The following is a 16,777-nucleotide window of genomic DNA, read 5'->3' as shown; positions in this document are numbered from 1 at the left end:
CATGGGCAGAACACTGCTTTCCCATCAGAAGTCATTTAGCGATGCTTTTGATGTTGCTAATGCATGTGATCATGTTGCTTCTACAAACAGTTTTGCCAGACTGCACACAAGCTGGGAGTATTTGTGTCAGTTGGCTTGGTCTCTCTTGGTTTTCATCAACATTGTACTATATGATTTTGTCATGAATGATCCAATAGAATTTGTCCAAGGTTACTTGGAATAAAGTCTTGTCACATAAACATACATCAAAGTTGGGCTTCCGAGTGGTACAACTGTCTGAGCATTGGTCTTATAATTGGGAGATTACAAGCTTGATCCCAGATCACACCACTGCCATCCATGGCAGTGAGTTTAAGAGATATTTGCTCTTGTTCTCTCTGGGAGGTTGGAATGACCTGCCCACTGTCCTGTTGCTAAGCATGATGCCCACTGATGCAGGTGCCTGTTAGCTCACATAACAGAAGTTAATGTTCACCTCCAGGTGTCCAGTTTGAGCTGTACAGTGAAGTTGTGTTAGTGACAATATGAAAGCAGCTGCATGTGTTTTAGAGGAAGCGTGTGCTAGCCTTCACCCTCCCAGCTGGTAACATTACATGATGGGGAGAACTAATTAGTGGGTGGCAATTGGCAATGACCAAAAACTGGGGAGAAGAAAACATACATTAAAGTTAATATTTCTTTGGTCTGCTATGAAGTTACCATTTCAGAGATACAAGGCTTTGGCCTCAAGCACAGCTTAGTGGTGTAATGCCAACATATGTCCAACTAAAATAATATAATAACCCAAGATCATCAGATTTCAGTTGTTTTTGTTTTTTTTAGATGGACAGAAATGAATTACTCTGCGCTAATGTGAATGATGCACATTAGTGCATTTGAAAGGCATTTGAAATCAACTGCACAGAGCTATTTTCAAACCCACTTTGGTGCATGGCCAGTGCCAAAGCTCCCTAAAATACCTGTCACTCCCACACACACCGTGATTTTGTGCCTGTTTTTGTGCCATGATCATAACATGAACATAGGATTGTTTGTTAGTTTCAGATGGTGGAGGACAAAATCAGTGGGATGACTTGGAGAGAAATCAAAATCACACAATTTCCTGTTTACCCCAGATGTAGTTGGGCAGCAATGCAGATGTATATAAGTAGAATCAACAGATGTGACAAATGTAATCCAGTGACCATGCGTGATGTGTGTGCACACAGAAGGGATTCTGCAGGGGAGGCAGAATTTGGCATAACACTTATAAAATAGCTTTCTATAGCATTCAGCTACAATTAATTTTTATAGCTCATAGTAAGTTGTAGGATGCAGCTGGATGCAGTTTGAGTGAGTTGAGAGAAGTTTTGGGGATGTATGTGCAGAAAAGATTTGGGTGACTTCTAGTGCATTGTAGCTTGAGTGCTAATCTAAACTAAACTAAACTAAATTTGGACACCAAATATGTCTTGGCTGATCAACTACACCTGGGTTAAGTAGAAAACTGTAACTGAAGTATTCCTTTAACACAATCACTGTGTCTTTAACTTATTTTCTTTTCTCTGAGTCAGACTGGCGGAGTCCCGCTCCAGAACGGTGTCTGAGGATGCAGCTGTGAGCCCACTGGAAGAGGACCTTGTTTCTCTCAGCAGTGAAGAGTCCGCTTAAACACACATACACACACTCTTACACAGACTCTCCAGCCTGTCAAGAACCCTCATCCAACACTACAATACTCAGCACTTCACTCAAAGTACTCTTCAAACACACTTCTGGAGTGCAGAGGAGAACACTGCCCTTTATCTCTGACTTGAAAGGTGTAGAAGATGCATCATTCACTATAAACAAAAAAGTACCAAACAAATGGCAGCAACAAAAGAGCCCCTTACATGTCTTCTTTTTTCTTCCTGCAGTCAAAGCCTAGCCATCTATCTGTGTTCTCCCATCTCGAGCCTAGATCTGCTCTGCAGCACTCGACATCAAAGTACTTTTTTGGTTCTTACATTTCCAATAATCTCTTAAGACCCTGGGGCTGGTGTTGTACTGCTAAATGTCCTTTTTGATAAGCCCATATTGATTCAAAAGAAAATTGCACAGGTCTTATCAAAACACAAAGATGAACAGACTGCAGAGCTCTGAGCTCACACATCTTGAAAGTAAAGATCTTTTTTTTGGTGGTCAAGTAAAACTGGACCATATTGTAGGTCTGTATGCAGTTGTATTTATATAAACCCTTAAATTCTGTAAAATTTACAAATTTACTGTTGCATTTCTAACAACTTTTATATTTTGTGGTAATTTTAATTAGCTTCCAAAAACACTGCATATTGTCACTGTCCAAAAAAACCCAAGTATCTCCAAAATGTTTATTGCTTCCAATGTAAGTTAATGTAAAGAGATTTTATTCCAAGCATTTCTGTTGGTCCATTCATCATTAAAATGTGCTCGAATAAAGATCGACAGAAATGGAGACGTGTTTTTTTGGACAGCAATTATACAAAATCTGTGATTGCTGATTATCCACCAAGTTTACTGGCAAAACTTATTGTTCCTATGTGAGAACAGTAATAGAATACAGTCAGAGATGTCACAGTGCTCAGATGGCTGTAAAATGCTCGTTGTACCCGTAAATACTGAAAAACAGCACCAGCCTTAGTGATAAGGTTAATAACACTGTGTCAAGAGTTCTGTCCGTTTTCCATCTCTGGAACTTAAACCTCATGGTGGTGACACAGACTTATTTATCAGGCTAACAGGGTAACTGGTAACTGCACAATGTCGCAGGGGAACAACACAGAAGACACAAAGGTTGCTCCTTTGGCAGTAAAGCAATGGCAAAGTCTCAGGTGTGGCAGACCAGAGTGATTCCTAAAGAAAACGTTAAGAAAGGACTTGTCATCTGTGTGTTCATAACTGTTATTTGTAAATTGTTTGTATGTGTAATTACGATGAATAGCAGCAGGGTTTTATAGTACTAGTTTGTTCATTTGAATTTTGCAGTGTCTGCTTGCCCTAAAGCTGAGCCCTATATACAGTTTTGCAAAATCTGATTGCTTGCTTTACTGAGGTTGGAACATGTACAATATAAGCACTCTCCATTGCAATAAATCTATGTTTTAGTAGTTTTACATATTTCAGAATAGGGATCCACGAATCCCACCTTTTCTCTCCTGATAGTGATTCTGATACCTGAACAGTGGGTAACAGGAAAAACCTATGACAAAGCTACTAACAAAGTAGGGCTGGCCCGAATGATTTGAATACTCAAGTATTTATTACGTTACGTACCTCAACACTCATATGACTCATCTTTTTGACTCAGCGACAAAATGTGTAACTCAAACTACAGTTCATCATAAAAAGCCTTTAGATTAGAACAATAAAATAAATACATTAAATTTGGCTAGTTGAATGCATCATAAATTCCCTGTCAACTCACCTCAGAATGCAGCAAACTGCACCCCTTTCAACGTGGCCATTGAAGATAAAAAGAGCGAAGGTGCCTGATAAATCACGTGTGGAGCACACAGCCTCTGAATTAGCTCCATCACCTATCTACCTCAGGCAGGGAATATAAGCTCTCATTTCTCCTTTACTTTTTTTTTTTTACAGCAGGTATAGAACTTGTCAGCACAAAGAGCAAATCTATTTGTTGCGACAAAATCACAATCACTAGTTTTACTGCTGCTGTTATCAGAGAACAGAAGCCTCCACACATAAGATCCACCCTAAGATCGTCTTATTTTAGAAAAGTATTATTTTATTGTTACACAAATAAAACAGTAGGCCAAAAACATACGGAATGCACAAACATGAACGCAAATGCTTTTAGGCTATACAAACACGATTTAGTTGTTGTGTGCTAAAATGTGTCAAGATGCAATTCGTAATGTAACATAAGCACAAGCTGCATTCTGAACATTCGTGCGTTTGCAAAGCATTGGCAAGGCATTGTCATTTGTGTTCATATATTTGTACGGAGTATGTTTCTGGCCATAGACTCCATGTGTTTAAAAAAATGGATAGGTTGAAAGTTCTTGAATTTTGATGGATGTTAGATGCGTGTCTAGCGCAGCAGATGTGGACAGAAAAACTGATTAAAATGGAAGTGTGGCTATTCCTAAACTTTAAATACTATTCTTTGTAAGGGTGATTTTGAAAATGAACATTTAAATACTGGTTTGGAAACACCAATGAGTATTCAAAGTCTGTAAAATTCAGGCCAGCCCTATTACTGAGTAATGCACTATTACTAATTTTTGATGACCATAACTATTAAACTGTATCTCGACCTGTTTAAAAAGTCAGTAACCGATACTGATGTTAATACTGACCCAGTATGTCGGTAGATGAAGGGCATTCTTTTCCATTTCCACAAGAAAGCAATAGGTGCAAAATCCATCTGCTGGCCACACAGTGAAAGCTCTTCATTTCTCCCTGTCTCTCTGTCCTCTCTTTAAGTCCAAGGTCAATCCAGAATGAAAAATCAATATATTCAAATTTCTTCATTTTCTTCTGTAGGTGCAAAAGTTCATGCAGGAGGTTCCACTTCTCGCTTACTTCTTCTTTTTTGCAATATGTTGATAGATCTAGATGTGAGTCCTACTTGAAGCTTGTATGAAAGACCAAATTTATGTCTTTTTTCTTTGGCAGTTTTATTGTATTGTTTTTACAAAGTTATTTGAATCTTTTTTATATGTCTAACATACATATACATTTGTGATTATACTTGTCCCCCCTTTAGATTAATTATGTTGAATATGCTCTTAATGTCTCTGTTATTTGTTTTTTTATTGTCAGCTATGTTAACTTATTAATATTAAGAGATTGGTTTTCTACCAGCTTGTCAAAGATATACATCATGTCAGAGTAACATTACACAAGTAATAAATGTTTATATATATGTACAGAATATAAAGTAATTAATTTGTGATGTAAGCTCTCTGCTTGGAGAAGCTGGAATGATTCCTTATATCTTTTCATTTCTCATCTTATTGATATGTGTTTTCATTTTTCCTATAAGATATTGTGGAACATTGCTAAGGATGGTGCTTATTTTAAAATATCTATGCAAAGTTTAAATTTCTACAAATGTAATAATGATTGCCTAACCATCAGTGATCTATTGTATAGGGAGCTTAATCTGGTGTACAGTAAGAAAACAATAAATGAAACCACTGACATTTTATGGGAAAAAAAGTTTTTCAACAAGACGTTCAGAAAGAAAGCCAAGGTGCAATTTTCAGTCACATAAAACACAGTGAGGACTCATACTTCTTGTTTTCTGTTGTGAGCTCTTGAACTTGCTCCCAGATGGCTGCAGTGATAATTGGTGGGGAGATTTATAGCCGTGTCAGGCTGTGTGATCACTGTTGACGCATGTTGGTCACCTACAGCGTCCCTCTGAGTCGGAGTGCTAAATCGATTCAACAGGGAATTCTCCCACTGTGCGAGGCTCTTCTGGTAGTTACAGCACTTTTCATTTGATTACAGCTCAGTTGGGAGAACATGCCCTTAGTGTTTTGTTGCTGGCATTCTAGATGACAAGATTGGCTTGAAAGTGTATTCGCCTTTTTAATGAATTCCCACAGCATGTTTTTGTTATTATGTGAAGACAAAACAAGAGTAAAAAAACAAATGGCCATTATTAATTGACTATGGTTGTGACAGTGATCACCTCATTAATGGAATGGAGTTAATTCTCAGTGGTCTCTCCGTTTCTGCACTGGTAGCTTTGGCTGGGTTTTTAACTATTTATCACATCAGTGCCATGTAACACTTTTGATTCTGTATCCAGAATTCAGTTTGACGAGGGATACGATGGAAGCGGCATAACAAAAAAGAACAAAAACCATCCCCTTCTAAAATGATCATCCCCCCAACTCTTTTTAAAAAGTTGGTTCTTCAAAGGTTCCTTAGTAAAGACATTGGTTCTATATAGAACCAGGAACACTCAAAGAGCTTTTGAGCATTCTTGACATGGTGAAATGGTTCTTTAGATTGATGGAGATTGTGTTCTATGTGGTTCTATGTACAACCTTTTTCAAAATGGCTCTATATAGTTTACATAGTTTATCTATTGTCAAAAGCTTGACATCGTAACAATAGCAGACCCCTTTCTGGTGCTATGTAGAACCCCTTTCAAAAGAGTTTTATATAGAACTGTGTACATTACATTTTACATCAATCTGAAGAACGATTTCACCACGCAGAGAAGCATTTAAGCATGCAAAGCGTTGTTTGATTAAGTTCTAAATATAGAGTTCTTAAATAAAGTGCTTATGTCTTGCCTATTGTTATTTACTCTGCATAATTCTGACAGCATCCTGACAGATATCTGACTGACTGAACAGACAGTCTCTGCAATCAGTGCAGATGCATGCAATCATGTGACAGGGGGAGCAAATCAACCCAAATCAGGACACGTGACAAATTAAAGGAAAGAGAAAAACTTGAATGAGTAGGCCCCTGAAGCTGTGTGTCATTCTGTAGTGAGTGTAATGTCCATATTATGAACTCCAGGTCTAAGCAGTTTATCTTTCTCTCTATGAGTGTTTAAAAATTGCAGCAGTCATGCTCTGTGCTAAACAAAGATGTTCCAACGTTGATATGCTTTGTCCTGTGTACATTTCCACCCAGAATGTCACCAGATCTTCTGAGTTACAAGAGAATATTGCTTCATCCACAAGCTACATGCAGAGCTAATACTCCTGTGCATTGAAGTGATGTCATGTAATAGTGCGTTTTACAACAGTTAAAATCCTACATCCTCTGTAGCATGTAAAATTGCTGAAAAGCCCCAGTTGAGCTTGATTTAGTAACTTTGAAAGACGGTTCATTACTGAAGCATGGATGGCAAGAGCTTCACTTACAAAAGACTGCTGAGCTCTTTAGTACTTCAACAGCAACAGTGGCTACAATGAAATCTATAATAAATAGGGTTGAAATTGTGGTTAGAGGTGCACATTTAATGATGGCGATGTTCATCCATCCAGTGTGTTATGTAAGGAAAAACAGAAGAGCAGCTGTTCCGCAGGTGATTCAGAATGTCAATGCAGTACAAGATCAGACCATGTCAGCAAGAACATTTTGTCCTCAACTACAGAGAGAGGGATACTATAGTAGAGCTGCAGTGCACAAGCCTTTCATTACAAAGACAAATTCCCATTTGAGAGGTCAGTGGTGCAAAGTTCAGAGACACTGTTCTACTGAGATTTGGAAAAAAGTCAGATGAGTGATCCCTCACTGTATTTTCCACAGTCGGGCGAATGCATGTGTAGATAAAAGTACAGGCCTGAACACTTGATCCCTACAGTGGTGGGGTATGGTGGGTCTGTGGAGGGCATTTTGCTGGCATGGTTTGCATTTACTCATCTCCTTAGAGGGAAGAATCACTACAAATCAATACTGATTGATCACCTTCGTCCTATGATGGAAAATTTTTACCCTAACATGAGTGATGTCTTACAGGATGGCAATGTCCCCTCCACAGAGCAAGAGGCAACCCAGTTGAATCCCTATGGGAGATTTTGGACTGGCATATCAGACAGCTCTCTTCAGCACCATCATCAAAACACCAAATGAGGGAATATCATTTGGAAGAGTGGCGTTCTATCCCTCCAGTACAGATCCAGAGAGTTTAGAATTTATGCCAAGGCACACTGAAGATTTACTGGCAACACATTACTAAGATGGTTTTTGGTAGCTTTTCCTTTTAATTTGTCACCCATCTATACATCAATTTCTCAAATATGAGAAAGGAGCCAGCATTTGTCACAAAGGATGTTTTGTTTCGGTACATTACACCGTTAAACTATGCTATTTTGTATTCTGTCATTAGCTTAAAAATATGTTTTACATGGTAAGTTGATTACCTAATGTGTCGTGTAATTGATATTTAAGTGTAAAAGTTTGAGTTCTTAACAGAATATGTGTGTTTCTACAGAATGTGTGCACTTTACTTTCTTCAGAAAACTTCCAAAAATCTTAAAAAAAACAAACAACTTTTCAGGATATATGGCATGACATTCATGTAACAGAGGCACTGTTGGGATCCACATAATAAGTCACATCATTCATGAATCTTTATTGTCATAGAATAGAATAGAACAGAACAGAACAGAATAGAAGATACCAAAATCTACTCAGTTGAATTTTCCCGCAAGGCATGAAAATGTACAGAGCAACAAATATAAAACCAATTTCAATAGTATTCTGAATGTACATGCAATGTGTCATTTTTGGTTTCATCATCTTGGTAACATGGTCTGAATTATAGGGAGGTCTCTAAAACGGTCTCTAAAAGATTTATGCGGGTGCGTTTTAAATGATAGAGGAGGTATGGCTATTTACACAGTTCATTAATTATTTAGCGTTATTTATCATACTGTCATCAAACTGGGCCTAATTTCCAAAAGCACTGTAGTGTTTAAATGACTTTACTGCTAGAGAATGTGTTCAAAATCACTGAGAAAGCAGATGTATATTTATTTTATTGCTAAGAAAGAATGCCAATGGAAAAAATGTTGACTTTCTATAGTTACCTTTTGAAGTAACAAAGGCTACTTTTTGTGTTTTCTTATGTACAATTAATGAGTTTGCGAGCATTTAATATTATTAGACAGTATATACAAGTCTATGACTAGCATGCATCCTAACCGATATTTCTTTGATTGTTCTTCTATTCAACTGTAGTCATAATCTCAAAACACTATAACGTTTACATAGATAGTTCTATCAATATAATTCAAGGTTATAAGGATTCTGTTGGACATACAAAACTACACATTTCTACAGATTTCTGAGAACAGCTTGGACATGTTTTTTTGTGTTCCAGACTGCCGAACAAACTCCATACATGTGTAACCCAGCAAGCTCTTCTGGCTGTAGCCATTTCAGATCGTATATTCATTGTTTATCCATTCCAGCAGTGATGTGCCTTTCTGTACTGTTCCTTTCTATGTCATAAGTCTCTACAAGAGAAAACTCATTATATGTACATGTGCTAAGTCCTTGAGCGTGTTATGTTCCATTGCTGAACAGAAATCTCCCATCACTGTAGGGCTCTGCTTTGCCCATGATGGCCTCGACTGCCTATTCGGAATCCGAATCTTCTGCCGGAGAGCAGGCCTGGCTCCACTCAGCAGGTTCACCTTGCTCTCCGACTCTGACAGGTGCATGCACTTAAAATAAACAACTTGAAACAGGTGTAAAAACCCTGCTGAAGTTCTACAGAAGCATATCAAAAATACAATGTAATCATCTAGTCTCATGAGCACAATGGAAATGGCATATTGCAACAAATCAACACTGATTCCAATGAGAACGGGCTGTCATAATACAGCAGTACCTTTTCACTTTATGCACAATTGCCCTACAAGATTAGATTGCTTCTGGCATGTTTTGTATGTGGGGTGTGTTCATGGCTGATGGGTTGGACTTTCTGGTAAATCAGCTTCAGTGGCAGCCAATATAGCGGTTTAGCTAATGGTCTGTTCCACATGGGATTCCTCTACGGTGGAGAGAGTTTAAAACAATGTAGCATCGTTTCGAAAGCATGGAGGGCAGATCTGGAGTCCTCGTTCGTCCCTTTAGACCTCGATGATGTTGATAGATGGCACGGACTGATGAAACTGCAGCAGACAGGAGAAATAAAAAAAACAGAAAAATGTGACTCTCCTCAAAGGGGCCAATTTCATTAAGCTCTGCTATCATTTGTGCGGATGTCAGGGAGAGGATGGCCCCCTGGGCTTCAACACAACACTGATGGATGTCTCAGAGAGCTTATGCTATACTGCAGCTTTGGACGCTCATAATAAAGAAATTAGACTGGCAAATGAGGCATATGGAAAGCCTATGCATCTATACAATTGAATAAACTTTGAGATATAGCTAAAAGGGTATGGGTGTCATTACATTGCTCTAACAGCGTGCATGGTCTGATAATGACTTCATCATGGGACTAAAGGAGCACATCGCCCCCTGAAGTGCAATAAACATTAATGGCATGCATGGAGGTTAAAAATGCATCAGGAACATTTTCCAGAAGAGGAGGGTCCAGTTCTCGGCATCTAAGAAGATGGAAGCAGATGAGAGAAACGAGAGAAAGATCAAAGACCTTTATTGTGATTTGCTGCTTCTCCCGACTAGATGGTCTATTTAAAAAGTAGGTCAGTAGCTTTGGTATCTTTTGCAATTTTTAAGCCAAGACATTTGCAATGCTAAAGTTGCCGTGCTCTCTTGTTACGAGATGGGAGCAAGCCCTCTACCTCTCTAAGGGTAAAGAATAAAATGAGGCAAATTCTGTGCTTTAACAGATGCAGGGTGCTTTGTTGAATATTGCCTGCCATCCGTTATTGTTGTTTGCAAGATTAACTGGTGCTTGCTTTTGACAGATTGAACTGTTTGTTTTCTTTCTCAGCCTTTTTGACGTGCACCAACGGTGCCCTTCACTGTGTGTTCATCTTCATTGCTTGCTTCTTGCAAAAGTAAATAGCCAAATATGAAAATAAATAAATAAATGAGTAGATTTCATCAATCAGGTGCATTGGCAGGTCCCAGTCAGAGCGCCTTTGAGAAAAGTGAAGGGAATCGATTGCAATAAAAGCTTCTCTCTCTCTCTTTCCCTCCACAGGTATGGAAATGGATTCTGTCATTTTCCTCTTCCTGTGCACTCTCTAAATGCTCCTCCTCCTTTGTTTGCCATCAAATAGATTTCAGATTTTCAGCGCTCTCTATTCTGCTGTTTTGGCTGCAATGGAAGATGATAAAGTTGATTTGAATTCCTGGCCAAGAAAAGCACTAACCCAACAGCTTGTGCAGGTTTATGTGCAATTCACAAAACTGTATATGTCTGAGTGGTGTAAAATATGAGTCAGTAGAAACTTCACACAAAGAAAAAAACTCAAAATAGCATCTTAAATGTGGAAGAAAGTCTGGAAATGGACTTTTTGTTTCCTAAAAATGACTGTTTTTGGTGCATTTTCACACCTCAAACATGGCCTTTCCATTCATGGATCAATCATATAATTGATAATAAACCAAAAAATGCTTAAATCTAGTGCATTTCCTGCATTAAAAAATAATAGGGCATTTCAAGAGCTGAAAGCTGTACTGTTTTTAAGAAGCTTAACTTTATGTGAGATCAACCTTAACTGAAAGAACAAAAACACTCAAATTCTGCAGAACAATAGTACTTCTGACTGTTGCAAACAAATTTAGATTTCTAGTCATGCTGGACATTTTCATTCTGGACCTTAGGTTCATTAATGCTTTTATTAAACACCAGGGATCCCCCCACACAAAACAGTATATTTGCAACTTAAACCTCCTTAATCTTACTTACATACTTACTATGTAGTGCAAATACATTTATTATGAACAGCATGGAAAATGGAATAAAATCGGGCTCTTTGACTGTTAAAATCACTAAATCATCATTCATTCATAAACTAAGAGGTGTGGACATTTTCTAAAAACTAAACAAACAATGCCACAGAAAGCTTTAAAACAGAGTAAAACGACTATACATGATTTCGCTATGAAAACAGTTACCTAGCTTTTTCGAGATCTCAGCCGGAGCACTGTTTCAACTGGACTTTTAGGACTAATGTAGCATGGTGTGAGTGTCCAGATGGGGAATCAAATCAGTCTGCTGAATGGGGGGTGTGTATAAGGACTGTTGTTGTTGTTGGGATGTAATTTCTTGTTAGCCACTGTGTTTTAGAACATTGATTTCAATGAATCTGAAGAATGTGTGGCGTACAGGACTGCTAAAAACAGACTGCAGGTGTGTCCAATTTCAATTGCATTAGGATCCCATTCCCACGCCTTAGTACGTAGCAGCCACCCATTATTTTTATTAAGAAAGCATGTCACCTGCGGAGCTCTGTACGAAACAGGCAAATATTTTGATTTTACAAGAACAATAACTAATCCTGGAAGATTATGTTTATATTTATGCTTATCCAGAGTAATTAACAGTTTAATCATGTTATAAAAGTAGATAAATGTAGCGTTATAAGTCTAGCCCAAGGACTTATTTATACAGCATGGTGTGAGTGTCCAGGTGGGGAATCAAACCCCAGTCTGCTGCACAGAGGGCAGGTATTACTACCCTACACCATGAAGGCTAAGGACTGTTGTTGTTGTTTTTGGGATGTTATTTCTTGTGAGCTAGTCTGTTTCAGAACATTGATTTCAGTAAATCTGAAGGATGGTGTATAGGGTCTATAAAACAGACTGCAGTATTTTTCATGTCCGTGTTAAATGGGCTCTACCTTGCTCCTGAGAAGTCCTCCACTGTGGTGCTCTGGGGTGCTCCTCTCAGAAGATGGCTTGACCTTCTCCTTGCTGTTACTGTTATCGTTGTCCTTGATGATGTCATATTGCCGGCAGAAGAGGGCGATGACCGCTATGAAGAGAAAACAATGTGTCACAGATAGTCATAAAGAGAGACAGAGCTTCAATCATGATCTCAATAAGGCTCATTTTCTTTGAGGTCAGCGCATGGACAGATTGTCATTGACATAACAGGCCTCACTCAGTTTCCTTCCTGGTAAAGTAAATAATTCAGAATTGTAGTTAGGGAAATTTGAGACAGATGCAAACAGCAATGCAATGGAAATATGATGCAATTAGCTGCCATATGTAAATTTGTACGGGTATGACCTCATGGTCTCAAAGACAAAGTCAGTCAGGAAAATGGGTATGAGATAAAATGTTTTACAATGGCATCCATGATTATGAAGTAGAAACATTAAGGGTAAATAATGGGAGATCAGCGAGATTAGTCTCTAAATTGGCTTTTATATACTGGCATGTCCACTAAATGCTGATGTAAGGCACATTGGGCATGTGTTACAAGCTTTAGTAATAGAAATGTCCCTCAAGATGAAATATTACATGCATTTGTTTCAACTTGATCAGTAACATTTCAAAAGAGGCCCTTCAGTTTTGTGGAACATTAATAATGTATCATAATGTTGCTATCAAAACAAAACAACAACAACTAAAACAAAATCTCCAAAATGGTAACTTTGCAGAAGAAGGCAAATGTGCTTTTAATGTACTTAAGGTAATGGAGATATTTGTAAAATTTACATGTATGTCTCATAGTAGAATGTAGAATTCTAGAGCTGTATTACAGAAACTTCCTATCTTTAGCCCTAAATTAAGATCTGACAAGGTCAAGATATATATATATATATATATATATATATATATATATATATATATATTTTCTTCCCACAAATTTGTATTACAGGAGAACTTCTTATGTTAATTTAGGAATAATTTTAGAAGTTACCGTAAGTTATCTATAGGTTAAGATATCCTACACTACTCAATTGTTAATTAATTAATAATTAATTGCTTTCTCTGCCACCAACCAACTAACAATACAGTAAATATGTAATCAAAATGTCATTGCAAAAGTTAACTAGTTAAATGGCTACTGCTGTAAAAAAGAAAAAAACTAAAAAGCAAATACAGAATGATCAATTTAAAGTTTGAAAAAGTTTATTGTAAAAGAATACAGGAAAAAAACAATATTATCACTGTTTTTCTGCTCCCCAGTTTCAGATTTTATTTTCCAAGGCTTTAGCCGGCATCCGAGCAGCGCTAAGGTTATTCCTGCTAATAAACAGCCATATGTTCAACTCTGTCTCCTCATTGTTCATCTCCATTACTGCAATAACAAATTTGGTAAGTTTGGTAAGTCTTCAACATAAACACAGACAGGTAATAAGAGATAATTAGGGAGAATGTGTCAGTATACACAAATAAAATGCAATTATGCTAGTTAAAATAGATCTCATCTGAACTCTTCATAATGAATAAGCAGATAAAATTTCAGAGTTATGATGTTCTGTAATATGGCCCAAGGCCCTGTTCATTCTCCTCATGTTTTTTTGTGTTATGGATGTCCAGGTATGACTGTGATGGAATGCAAGACTATCTTTACAAATGAGGAACCCTTGTTTTTGCATGACCTTTTCAGTATTCAACAGTCAGTGGGTGTAGTGGATGAGGGTAATGCCAATTCATATTTAATACTCATATATACTTAAAGACATCGCTTACAATGGTGCTCTGAGGGGTACTTACCTCAGGTGATTTCTATCCTCAGGGAAACCATTCGGAAAATTAGTAATCCACTTAGAGATGTCTCTTGTCATGATTAATAATTGATGGGATAATTGCAGTGCTGGTACCATGGGTATTTTTAAAAAGGTGACTTTAAAGCTAAATGCTAGTTGGAGCTATAATGAATAACCAATAATCATAAGCAATTTGAGAAAGAATTACATCTGGCCTCACTTTAGACCCCTACCTGCCCACATGAGGAGCACAATCACAATGATGATCATCTCTCCTGTTTGCAGGTTTCTGGACTTGTCCAGGCCTTGAACAGTTGGGTCATCTGTAAATACAAAGGCAGGTTTTAACTGAGAAAGTTGAGGTCTTTCTCTATGGCCTCCTTTTTTAAGTAGGAGTTTTAATAGGAGTTCTTCTACTAAAGTGTTTTTTAGGCCAATGTTTTAAAGCACTGGAAATTAAGAACAATATGCAAGAAAAGATACAACCACAAACTTCTTGATTTCAAAAAGAGATTTATGCATGATTAAAGCATGCCCTCAGCATACGGGCTGATACTAATGGTGATTAATTCCACTCTGGATCAGCCTTTAGCATGTAATGCAGCACTGGTCGATTCAGCCAGTATCCTCATTCCCTCCAATCAACCAGAGTCTGGAGGAAGTGCATGCCTAACCAGCCATCCATCTAAATCATTAATCCTGTGTTAAAGGGATTGACTTTGGCTTCATTTCCTCTTCCTACCATCTTTTAACCTGTGTGGAATCGGTCCAGAGCACCACTCTTCCCAATTGATCTTCTTTAGTGAATAAAGGCGATGTGGGCTCGTATACTCCGGCTGTCATAAATGAGAAAAGGAAAGGCGATGCTGGATGAGGAGTGGGGGATTCTGCCCGAGCAATTATGGAGAAGGGTCATTTGTATCACCCTCGTTCTCCAATTACGAGAGAGCGGTATTGAGACACGCTCTCGCTTTGCGCCGATAAAGAGTCAGAATGAGCGACAGCCAAGCCAATCCCTCTCATCGCTCGCCCCGATGAATATTTATGACACTGAATGCTGAGATTTCTCGCTTGCCTTTGGAAACGAAGGCATAAATGAATGAACTGGATTGAGTAGCTTTCTCTGCTCCAGTGTTTTAAATGGTAAAAGATGTTCAATGCTCTGCTGCTGTTTGTCTCCTGAGATAAGGAGGCCACAGTATGTGGGAGGCCATGCTTTTTCTCTTTTTTGTTGTCATGGTGATGCTCCTCAGCCAATTAGTGAGTTCCCTTTTGGTATTTAGATGATGCAAGGGTATGCCAGACAACATAATTCAGCCTTGCTACATATTGGCACATTTTCAGAGTCAAGCATCTGTTCATTACTTCCACTAGACCATGGTCTGTGCGAAGGATGCTGTCATACACATGCACACATCTGGGCTCCGGCAGAGAACAATAAAAAATATACAAACAAACTGAGAGCAGAAACAAAAGTGAATGTCATGGCAGCGACTGACAAAACACTTAAATGACATCGTCATCACTGCAATGGCACGGGGCCATTACACGACGCTGCACTAAGTCTCTGCTCTTGCAGTTTTTCACCAGTGCCTCTCATGCAGGCACATTTGAAATGGATCAAGGAAGAATAACAATGAGTCCAGTGTCGCCACAGGCAGATATTTACATTAACAGTCACGACAGTGCATCGGCTCAGGTGATGAGAAGGATTTTTTTCTTCACGAGGGCCTGCATTGTTTGTTGCACTAGCCAGAGCAGTTTCTTTTCTTGTAGACACGATTTCCAAAGGCAGGCTTCAGCATTCCTTTGAAGCATCACAGTAATTGTATCTAAGGGGAATCGTCTTGACTCGAGCCCAACACTAAATATAAGTGCTGCTGGTAGGGCAGAACACTGCAGAGGCGCGCAGGGAGAGGTGAGGCTGTCTGCAGTCAGAGAGTCAGACTGCTAACTGCTTTGACATGCTTCATTGTTCATTATCTTTTAAACACTGAGCATTTGCTTCTGGGATCTTTGGATGAAGGGTTATAAAGCAGTGTTTTAACACAGCGTGCTCCGGAACTCCAGAATTCTCTCTCCTATTTTCACCTTTATTTAACTGCAACAAATACTGCTAAAAATAAATTTGTGGTAGAACTGCTTTGCATAATTCTCTTGACAAAGTAAAAGGTCCATATCTGACATTTTTTCTTGCTTTTTACTATCTTCCTCAAGGTCTACTCACGATGATGATGCGGGTTTATGTAACAAAAACAGTCATGATTTGTTTTACATAACCATTTTCCAACTTCACCTTTATTAACCACTATTTAAACAGTAACATTTTGAGTTTGTCACTGTGCTTTTAAGACTGATAGAGTGATACATATTGATGCTGTCAATATTTCAAGTGATTCTGGAGCATTTCTGTTGGTCTATTCATTATGAATTTCTTACAATAAATGTTATAGTATATTTATAGTTTATATGTACATAAAGGGCCTCTTTTCTGATTGGCTGCCATGTGCTGTGCTTCATTTTAAAAACAGTCCAAGCTGAAACAATTCTTAAAACTTCATTGCGCATTGTTGGAAGTTAAACTGCTGTTTGCTGAAAGGTTGTACACTCTCATTCTAGTTTCAGTTTTAAACTGCAGTTTTCAAAAATATAAAACCAATTTTGTTGCAAAAACTTGTGTAAATGTTTTAAATTGA

The 16,777-nt window shown here is 38.1% G+C and overlaps 2 protein-coding genes across 5 annotated transcripts in view; one reads left to right on the top strand and one right to left on the bottom strand.

Moving 5' to 3' along the window:
• The window catches only part of si:dkey-71h2.2 (low density lipoprotein receptor adapter protein 1), a 64,114-nt gene extending 58,946 nt beyond the window's left edge, over window positions 1-5,168 (top strand). For all 4 annotated transcript variants that reach the window (XM_036581671.1, XM_036581669.1, XM_036581672.1 and 1 more), the window contains one exon: window positions 1,554-5,168. In XM_036581671.1, coding sequence (XP_036437564.1) covers window positions 1,554-1,600 — 47 coding nt within the window. In that variant the 3' untranslated portion in view covers window positions 1,601-5,168. The remainder of the gene's footprint in view (window positions 1-1,553) is intronic.
• Window positions 5,169-8,035: 2,867 nt separating this feature from the next.
• Window positions 8,036-16,777, bottom strand: part of fndc4a (fibronectin type III domain containing 4a) — a 37,518-nt gene continuing 28,776 nt past the window's right edge. Inside the window, exons 4-6 of the mRNA XM_036581668.1 lie at window positions 14,315-14,404; window positions 12,261-12,394; window positions 8,036-9,614 (exon numbers count right to left, since the gene is read on the bottom strand). Coding sequence (XP_036437561.1) covers window positions 9,573-9,614; window positions 12,261-12,394; window positions 14,315-14,404 — 266 coding nt within the window. The 3' untranslated portion in view covers window positions 8,036-9,572. The remainder of the gene's footprint in view (window positions 9,615-12,260; window positions 12,395-14,314; window positions 14,405-16,777) is intronic.

The sequence above is a fragment of the Colossoma macropomum genome, unplaced genomic scaffold (genome assembly GCF_904425465.1).
Source record: "Colossoma macropomum unplaced genomic scaffold, Colossoma_macropomum, whole genome shotgun sequence".
Lineage (NCBI taxonomy): Eukaryota > Metazoa > Chordata > Actinopteri > Characiformes > Serrasalmidae > Colossoma > Colossoma macropomum.
The sequence above is the reverse complement of the archived record's forward strand: the minus strand, read 5'-3'. Positions and strand labels throughout refer to the sequence as shown.